The 10,612-nt window shown below is 38.4% G+C and overlaps 1 protein-coding gene across 1 annotated transcript in view; it reads left to right on the forward strand.

The window, feature by feature from the left end:
* The window catches only part of LOC103800565 (potassium voltage-gated channel subfamily H member 1-like), a gene marked incomplete at both ends in the record, with an annotated part of 20,279 nt that overhangs the window by 985 nt on the left and 8,682 nt on the right, over positions 1-10,612 (forward strand). Inside the window, 2 exons of the mRNA XM_009072945.1 lie at positions 1,802-2,001; positions 5,580-5,832. Of these exons, the coding sequence (XP_009071193.1) occupies positions 1,802-2,001; positions 5,580-5,832 (453 nt within the window). The remainder of the gene's footprint in view (positions 1-1,801; positions 2,002-5,579; positions 5,833-10,612) is intronic.

Here is a 10,612-nt window from a genome sequence, read left to right on the forward strand (position 1 = left end):
GCAAACCAGGACATAGTTAGGGAAAGGTAATGCTGTTCAAATACAAAATACTCATGGATTAAGGAGCTATTATGGTAAATCTGTATTTTAAAGCATTTTATCATTCTTCACTACTCATTGCATCAGACTTCCTGGCAGGGTTTAGCTCAGGCACAACCTAAGGTTAAATAGAGATCCAGTCTATAAGTTTCTGGTCATTGTATTCCTGTTCATACTCTCCACTTTTCTTTCAACTGTGTTTGCACATTTTTTGTATGTATTTTTATGCTCATTTGTACAGAGGGATAGTTGGAAAAGGGGAGAGCTGTTCTCTACAGGAACTCATAAAAATAAAAGAAGTCATGCAGCATCAAGAAGGAATTCTGTAGAGAATAAGCAGTGTAAAAGCCTTGAGCAAATCTAAATGTAAATTGCACCTCTCGATGATCAGGGAAAAGACAGCCCTGCAAGTTTCATTACCACAATACCGAAGGTTTTTTGTTGGTCATAGAACCCTAAAGCATCTTATCTTGCTTAAGGATATCTGTCTATAACACTGACCTGAATAAATAGCTGCATTCTCAAAGAAAGGAATGGGCTGGATTTTTGTGGTGGTGGGAGTGGAAATAAACAGCAGAAAGGGGTATTTAGATAAGGCAAAATAATATTTTTTATAAAGATGACATCTCAGTTTTTTATTTTTACCTCAAGGGGAAGAGATACTATGTTGACAATTCGGTGCCTGTTTGGTGGGACAGGCAATGATAAAGAGGAAGAACTTACTCAGCAAGCCAGGGCACTTACTGGTGGTTGTCATCATGTTTGCAGTCTGACTGTTCCTCTCCCTCTACAGCCAGCCTGTTCCACATCACTGACCTCATTCACAACACAGAGGAAAGCTCCCCTTGAGGCTTCCTGTCCTTGCCTTTCATTCAGGACTGGATTGGTTGAAAGGGCCTCAGCCCCGGCCTCTGCAAGCTATCAAAGCATGACCACAGAGGCTGCCACCAGCCTGTTGTTCTGTCCTGGGCTTTGGCAGGCGGATCTTCTCAAGTCCTGTGTGTTTTCATCTGCTTCTCTCCACACTTGGAAACACTGCCTTTTTTTTTCTTTCTCATGTTTATTCTTAAACCCATCTTGACGAACGAGCTGGCTTCATAACTATGTTGAGTGAAGTCAGAAGGGCTGTGCAGTGCTCTGCCTCTGAGAGCTCTAGCGCTTGTCTCAGGCCTTGTTGTTCTTTTGCTTGAAGAATATAAAATGTAACGCGAGTTTTTATGTATTATTAAACTTACATCCATAAATTACTGACCCATGGTAGCTGTATATTACATATTCCATCGTTGGCTTTGATGCATTGTTGTTGTCACACTGAGGTGGGTAATGATGACTTAGCTTACTACTGTGGTAATGCACTTAAAGCTTGGAAATCTGTCACTGATGGCATTTCAACACAGGCACTATAAACCAGAGATGAAAATTTAAAGTATTTGCTGTCGAGCTATTTGTCACAAAATTCTTGTGCCTTCTGTTATGGTTTCATAAGGTTTTGGATACTACTGAATTGTTTGATGGACAAAAATAGTTGTGTTGCAGGAACTCTGTGATGCAGGACTTGCCTTGACAAAAGTAGGTGGTGGTCCTTAATTTGTAGTGCTGAAGGTGACCTATAAAATACTTGTGCTTATCAGGCCTTCCTGGCAAAGCACTGATCATGCATTTTTATGGGCCTGGCATTTCCAGTCTTAAAGCACAGTGGAGCACAGACTGATCATTGCAACTCATTATGTATTATCTCTATGGTTTTTCTTCTTTTTCGCAGCCCTTCTGTACGCCACCATTTTTGGTAATGTGACAACCATATTTCAGCAAATGTATGCTAATACAAACAGATATCATGAAATGCTGAACAGTGTCCGGGACTTTCTGAAGCTCTACCAGGTCCCTAAAGGACTGAGTGAACGTGTGATGGATTACATCGTTTCCACCTGGTCAATGTCCAGAGGAATAGATACTGAAAAGGTAAGTAAATTAAACTGCAAGGAAAGAAGTCACATCCTGAAAATATTCCATTAAAATAAACAGGAGGTACTGTCTTAGTTAAGAAGACAAATATTCTTTAAATAGTTCCAAGTAGTAGGTTCCCTTAATTTTAAACTTTCAAATACAGCATTTCAGCTATTCTGTCATTCTGATTTATGCTAGTGGTAAAAGGATGTGTGTTTTGGTAGTGACGTGACATTAAATAGTAAAAAAAAGATGCAGGAAAAGGTAGATTTTCAGTAAATAAAGACCACAACTAAATAACAAGTTCCAAGTTGTAACACAACCTCACAATTTCTCGAAATGAGACCTTTTTTTTCTGTTGTTTGCAGCATTATGGGCCTGAAAACAAAGTAAAATTTGTTTTGTCTTTGTGGAATTTGATTGTAATATTCTGTGTGCAGGTTAAAGATATAAATAAAAGCTGGAAGCACTTCACAATGTATGGTTTGAAATCTGCATTATGTGAGGCAAATTTTATCATCCCAATGATAAATTTGCAAGTATACTTACATTATGCCTTTTAAAAATTGACAAATGCCCTTTCACCAAAGCAAATGTACAAAAGCAACTACTTGCTGCTTTACTACTAGTTGTCAGCTTTTATGGTCATAGATACTGCTTTTCTTTTGCTTGTAAAAAGATGTGATTTGTGGGGCATATCATTCAGGAAATAATACCAATGCTCTGGTCACCAACTTAATTTAGTATTCTAAACTGTAGATGATGCAGTTCAAGAGCAAACAGTGTTATTGCTGTCTAGCTGTTAAAGTGCCATTATGAAAGAGTAGAACAGATGTGGCCTTGCACTGGGCTGTCTGGAGACCGAGGGGTATACAGGGTACTGTTTGCTTTCCTAAATTGTCTTCACCATATCTACCACTTAGTTCCCAGACCATGATTCTGTCCATCATACTAGCTTTCAGAACGAATTGATATTTTAGTACTGGATAGCACTCATTAGAAGCTTTCTCCCTGTTTTTTCACAATCTATCGTTGTGTGGGGTTATGAATTGGAGGTAGGTGTGTTTGGGGAAGGTGGAGAGACAACATCTGAGGATACACAGTGTAATGAATGCTGGTGATTTCATTCACTCCCCCAGTACAAGCTCCTTTCATCATTTTAACAAAGAAACAGGAAAAAATTGCTATGTAAAACATGGGGTTTTTTTAGCTTATCTTCAAAGTTCATTCTTGGCTCCCTCTGATAAGAAGAGAAATGCTTTAAGAATGTGTTTGGAGACAGCAGAATAACCAAACCAAGCACAACAGTTTTCACTGTAGCCTTTTAGAATTTTCTTAATAAATGGGAAAAAAGTGTCCAATTGTCAGGACATCAAAGAGCTTAATATGGTGTTGTTTTCAATAACTGGTGTGTTCACAGCTGAGCTGCCACTGGCAATGCCTGTAAAGCCAATAAATCAGCTTTCATCTGCATAGCAAAAGCTATCAGGTATAAGGCTGACCAATGCCCATGCCAATCCAGAAACTCCCAGGTCTGAGCCCTGTTGGTTTGATGCCTGTGTCAAACTTCTAGGATGGCATGCTATAAATAAAACATGTATTACTTTTGAGACAGAAGAGTGGTAGTTGTGCTACTGTGTAATGCAATGCAGCTTCCTACAGATGAGGCAGATATTTAAATACAAATGTAGCATAGAATTGTTCTTCTCACTATTTTGTAGGCCACAAATTTGTCAGCTCAGTGTTAACTGCAGATGTGCTAAGGAGTGAATAATCAGTCTGGAAGGCTAGAAAAGGGCTATATAACAAAATATAGCCAAGAGCTACTGAAAGATTCTAAAATTAACCCGTGAAGATGTATTTCTTACCTCCCATACAAATGAAAGTCTTCTTTCATTTGTCTGTAACTCTCATGTGTCTTTAATCCCTATAATTTTTGTGAAGTCCTTTAAGTGGAGAATGGAAAAGGACTTAAGTTCCTCTTAGACTAGGAAATCAAGGGCGGGTTTGGAGAAGAGCCTTATTTTAAATATTCTCTTATATATTCAGATTTTCTTGCTACTGTTTCTATTACAACATCCTTTCTTGTGTGTGATATTCAAGTCACTGCAAAGTGTGTGTGTAATTCCAGTAGCAAAATTTGGCAAGAATCTGCCAGTACAGAGTGTTTTTGTTGCACGAGTAAATGAAATAATTGAAAATACAGCTATGGCTGTTGCCTGTGTTCCATGTTAAAAATGTTGGGTTTGCTGTCCCATCCCATTTCTGTGAGCCTGGAAAACAGGTTTGGCTGCCCTCTGTGTGAGGCAGGCAAGAAAGATCATCCATGAGTGCCCTTCACTGAAGTGCTATAGAAGTGTGTCTCTTTTCAGAAGCAATATCTGTAATAGCAGGTCTGCTTGGAGGTGAGCCAAAGATGATGATATTGGTGGTACAGTCATTTGCCTTTGGAGGACCAAGCGTAATGTCTGGAACCAGTGCACAGAATTATGAGCTTGGTTCTCTGCTCAGATCTTGCACAGAGCCCTATTGTAAGGTGCAGGCGTAGCCATAGTGCTTCCTTTGTTACCTTTATGTTTTCTAGGAGTATTTGCATTGAGGCAATCTTCTCTTTCTATCCAGGAAAATGTATGGGAGTAACTGAAGCTCAACCAGACTGTTCCTTAATTGGATGGAATAGTTATTACGAATAAAATAGAAAAAGAGGCAGACTTAGACTACTCAATGTTTTTCTCGAATAATAGTCCTGGATGTACTGCATTGTAGACTATAAGGATTCAGCCCCATACCCTGTTCGTGTTCTGTATTTCCAGTGGTTTTGCCAGGAACTTTTAATCTGTACATGCAGTAGTTATTCTGTATTCTTTCCACTTGGCTGTCCTTATTATATTAAAAACCTTTAGAAATGGCCCTGACTGGTACCCACTGTGCTCAGCATCAGTTTGTGTTCCCTTAGGAGCACACATTATGAATTGCCGTGAGGAACATTGCATTTGGAAGATCAGAAGTTGCCCAATGCAGCATCATACCTTAAAGTCCCTCTGTTGTGTAAACAAAAAACTTGTTAGTGCCACTGCGGGGTAAATTTGAATACCTGCAGTTCTCAGTATTATGAGTTAATTAAACTTTAAATAACTTTTTTGTTTTTGTTAAGGGGATATGAGATCACACATCTCCTCTATACAACATTCTCTCACTTGGAGTATATCATTTGTGCAGGCTTTTCATGGAATCAAAAATCCAAGAAGTGACCTACCCTCTAGAAACAGTCCTTCAGGAAGGTTTTCTTCAACATATTCTGTACTGCTGTGCTCTCAGTTTTATTGTCTTAAAAACCTGAGGTCTCCTGGTAATTCAGTATCCAGCAGAGCATGTTGCTGACATGAAAACTGTATTTTCCTTCAGGTATTGTAAAGTAGACCAAGTTAATATCATGGCTTATATATATGAATAATATAAAACCAAATGTATGGACTGGGATTAGAAATGCTGTAAGAAGAAGGAAAGTAGTTCTTAAACCTTGTGTAGCAAACTAGCAATAATAGGCACATACAAGCCATGTGCAGGTACTGATTGCCTAATTTCCTTCTCAGGTTTTACAGATATGCCCTAAGGACATGAGAGCAGATATCTGTGTGCATCTGAACCGCAAAGTTTTCAAGGAGCACCCAGCCTTCAGGCTGGCAAGCGACGGGTGCCTTCGAGCGCTTGCGATGGAATTTCAGACAGTGCACTGTGCTCCAGGAGATCTGATCTACCATGCTGGCGAGAGTGTTGACAGTCTTTGCTTTGTGGTTTCGGGGTCTTTGGAAGTAATCCAGGATGATGAAGTCGTTGCTATATTGGGTGAGTTTCACAGCTGATAATATGCATTGTGCACAAAGATAGATGCAGAGAGCATTTTTATAGCCTCTTCTACTCACTCTATAAAAAGCTTCAGTCAAGTTAGCTTTGCCACAGGCTGGTGAGGTATATTTTATTGTCCTCCCTGTTCCACATAGGTAAATAGGAAGGGCAATCATCTCATCTTCAGATGGCTTCAATTCTGTTTTGTCTGATCAGTGGAAACTCTACTTGAGCATTGGGATCCTGGTCCTTCTTGGGATTCTTCCTGTCTCAACATACTTCTTTCCCTTAGAAATTCCATTTAGGACTGGTTGGGTTTTTTTTAATTACCTGGCTTCCTTGCCTCCCTCCCACCCCCCCAATAACAGTCAACTTTTGCTGGAAATTTTCCAATTATATTTATTTAAGATCTCATATTGAAATAATATTTATCTATTTTAAAGTCAAAGTAATTTAGAGCCAATTTTTGTTAACTTGTAATGGCAGCTTTGTGTTTGAGGCTTTAAAAAGAAGCTGATAGTGCTGTGAACTGTCTTCCGAGGCAAAGCTAGGAGAAAAGAGTAGGATAATCCAATAGGTGTGGATGAATCATGGGGTGGCTGCAGCATTGAGGAGGTGATACTTACAATTTGATTCTGTCAGACCCTTTTGTGATAAGGTAAATTCTCATGATGGCTTAATCTAGTACCTGTCACACATAGCAGCCTGGATAAAGAGAAGAAAACAGAAAAAAAATCTTACTTCTTCTGAACACATACACCCAACTCTCCTAAGAGGAATGTCTGCTGAAAAAGGAGAGTACTAATAAATATGCTGAGCTTAGTTTTTCTGTATTTTTGAACAGGATAGAGTGAATATAATGTCCTGGGGAATTAAGTTGATAATATTTTGTACTACACAAGAAACTCTTGTGAATTAACATGGTGAATGTAGAGCAAATTAAAACCTCTCATATTGTGCCCTCTAATGCTGCTTCCTGTGTCCACCACAAGAAGAAAACCTTAAAACTTCTTGCTGCTCCATTTAATGACTGTAGGTAAAAGCACTGAGTTGTTTTTTTTTTAAAAGTGTCCTTTAAAGGTACCAATTTTCTCCTTGTCTTTACCAGTATCTTCCACACTTTATCATAATACTTGCTTAGAAAACACTTAGCCTAGATTGCTTGGGAAACCAGTATTAAGGAAAGCTAACTTCTAATCTCTGCTGCTACTGAGTGATAGCTACAGATAAATGAGGCTGATCCCTTGGTATCTGGAAGAATAGAAGTATTTTGTTCTTGCTGTTCTCCTGGAATGGTAACTATTGATCCTCTTCCCTCCATGTGTTTTTTTTTTTCCTTTGGAATCAGTTCTCTGACTCTCACTAAAGTTGATGAGCTCTGTCATTTTCTTTGTGAATATTGTAAGCAGAGAGGAAAGTAAAATGAAGTGGGATCTGTTTGTGATTCTGTGAGATTTCATTTTGGATGCATATCAGTTTTTCTGTTCCAGTTTCTGGGCCAAGAAATTCCTTTCCTTCCACGTGTGTGTGTACCTTCCTCCCCCAGGCTGTGAAGTCTTCTGTCCAAAGTTCCTCTATCCTGATAAGAAATTATGTATTTCTTATGAGTTATGAAGTTTTTCACTGTTCTAAATCAGCTGGACTTTCTTCTCCTTCAGCACTGTGTGATTTAACTGCCATATTATAGAAGGATGCTATAGTAGATGGGTCAGGATTTCTTCCCTAAATTCTTTGTACTCTCAGTTTTTGTATCTGCAGAATTAACAGTGTTTTGAGGGGGGGTTTTGTGTTGTTACTGCTTTTTAATTTAATGTTTAGCTAAACTTGTCAAGTTCATGATAAAAATATACCAGATAAATGAGGTACTACATGGGAAAAAAAAAAAGCATTGTACAAGAAATGTGATTGTTGCTGATCCCTCAGCCAGAGCAGCCTATGCTGTAAGTTTTGTTTACCAGTCATAACTAAGCATAGCTATGAACATCAGGCATGTAACAGCAAACAAACTGTGTGAGGAATTCTGTGGGGTAATTATAGTTAACGGGTATGTTGGAGAGAGTATAATCTTCTTTCAGGCATTCTTGAAATAAAAATGGAAAAATAAGTGCACAAAATATTCAAGGTGAATTATTTGCTCAGCTTTAGCTGTCACTTAATAAAGCAGCCTATGCAGTTTGAAATGTAGCCTGTATCTTACAACAGAGAAATTAATTGCATCTCTAAATTAGTCTCTGTGACTGCTGTGCAGCATTACGTAAACCAAAGGCAAACTACACTTAATCCTTAAGGGATCCAATTCATATGAAGCATTTTCAAGTTTTGAAATCATTTAACCTTGCAGACTAGCATATAAAAGTGTATTGTGCAGCCTTGGAGTGTGTTGTGTACACTTGCTTAATATCCTCCCAAATCAGTTCCATGTAATTCCCCAGAGACAGGTATATTCTCAGTTCAGGCTTATGTTCTTATAACAAAGCACTGACTTTGATTGACTTGGATTAATACAAGTACTGAGTTGGAAGAAATTGCACATAGCTCAGTAGTGAAAAAAATGTACTTTTTTTTGTGTGTCCTCTAAGATTGCCTTCCCCAGTAATTTGACTTAGAGACAAACGCAAAAAATAAGTAAATTTTAAAAACTTTTGCAATGTCAGCAGTAAAAGCTTAAAGAAATTGATGCATTTCATATGAGGTTTGATTTGTTGGGATGAAAGACATATTTTTTTGAATTCTGCTAAAATGCAGAGATCGCTGATGTTCATGCGACACAACCTTTGATGTGTCAAAGAAACAGAAACAAAGTAGAAAATTACCTTAAGCCAGATGATTGATTTATTTGTGATTCATTGTAATACACATGGGTCAGAAAAAGAAGACTTAGCAAGAAGATCCACTGTATTACTCTGTTAATGTGTAAGTGGGAGAGTGGGATTATGTAGAAGCGAAGCATAACTAGTGGGAAGCTGCTTGGATGAAAAACAAATTTTGTTTCCTGCAGTTCACTGTTTTTCCATTTACACCTTTGTCATTGCGTAGGGTGAAGTGCTGATGTACATTCAGCACTTTGTGGAAGATAGAGGCAAATCACGTAGTCCCTGCCCTGAGGAGAACTGCACAAAGCACAGGTCATGCAGGACTTCCATTAAGAGACTGTTTTCAACTTGGCTTTGCTTTTAACTTTTCTAAGCCCTCCCATTTGGCCTGATGCTTCGTCATCCACCTGAGAATGATGAGTAGTCTTTGAACTACTTTTGCTTAAGGACTTACTCTCTTATCCAAATGTGGTTAGAGAAAATGTGTTGCTTCGTCACTGTTAAAAACAATCAAGCATTTATGTGTACTTCATTTGGCAGCTCTAGTTTCTCTGCTTTGGAGCAGACCTTTCAGGCAGAGCCACTGACCATCTGAACCTTTTTCATCTTTCTTCACCATTGCTAGAGGAAGTGCTAGTTCTTGTGTTATGTCTCCAGTTGCCTATGTGCTTAGATAATTTAATGAAAATTACAGAAAAAATGTCATAGTAGCACAAGTAACTTTTTGTAAGTATTTTCTGGAAATCGATGGAAGGGCTGGATAGGAGGCCTTGTTAGAAAAGGATTTATATTGTGCTAATGTACACATATCTGAAAGACTCAGAAAACCATTTTTGGTCTTTCTAGGTAATAATCAATTTTAAGTTAGATATGACTGACCTAGTTGTACTCCAAGATGGCACAGAAAAATCCCTCTTCTTTGGGAAATCTAAGGAAGCAAGTGATTCTGGGACCTAAGTTGGTTCAAACCCTTTCTGCTTAAAATTAGGGTAATATATGAAATTTAGGAAAGCATTCTGGTAAAGACTTGAGAGAGGAAGAAGATCCATGAAAGTTAGGGTGACAGACATTTTTCTTCTAGATTGCAGTGGGGAAAGCAGTGTCTTGTCCTTACATTTTCAGACGGCTGCAAAATTTGTCAATTAATGACTCCTAGAGGGTCTGACTAAGCAGCAGATCATTACTTACATGAGTTGTTCAAAACTGCTGAAATGGTGTTGATGATTCCTTCAAGGGGGCCCTGTGTGTATGGATGGTACGACTAGAGGTTAGTTGTGTGGGCTTGATTAGACATAGGGAGCTTTCAGCCTTTATTTAACAGCTAAAAGCCAAAACCTTGAAAACCACCGTGATGCTCAGAGGTGAGCACCGGATGAGAAAAATAACATTTACTAAGTTTAATTTAAAAGAAAAACAAACCTCCCCCACAAACCAGTTTATCCGAAGTGTTACATCCCAGCTGTTCTGCAATGGTCTTGCTGTCCATATTTGAGCTAAAAACTTTCAAAAGAATAAACTTTTTTATTGACTTCTGGTTTAGCAAATAGTATTAGTTATAGAATATCCTGAGTTGGAAGGGACTCACAAGAATCATCAAGTCCAATTCTTGACTTCACAAAGGGTAGGTAAAGGAGATAGGAAGGGAAATCAAGGCAGGAGTTTATTGTGAGCCAGGAATATCATTGTTCTCTACAAGGTCACTTTGCTGTTGCAATTCCTTTTGCTGCTATCAAAACTGAAAGGCAGTAACATAATGTCAGGAATGGGAATTTTGGGGGTGAAGTATGCAAAAGGTGAACATAGATTTACATTAAAGATCACACACGAGTTAAGAAAGTGAAATTTGTATGTCCCTGAAATACAGGTCTTTTGTTGTTATTTACAAAGCTACAAAGTTGGCAAGATTGGAAACTGTGGTTTTAACATGATATTGTAGGAAGATCTTGGTGTGCCGTGTTTTGTTTCAG

The sequence above is a fragment of the Acanthisitta chloris genome, unplaced genomic scaffold (genome assembly GCF_000695815.1).
Source record: "Acanthisitta chloris isolate BGI_N310 unplaced genomic scaffold, ASM69581v1 scaffold3974, whole genome shotgun sequence".
NCBI classification, from domain to species: Eukaryota; Metazoa; Chordata; class Aves; order Passeriformes; family Acanthisittidae; genus Acanthisitta; species Acanthisitta chloris.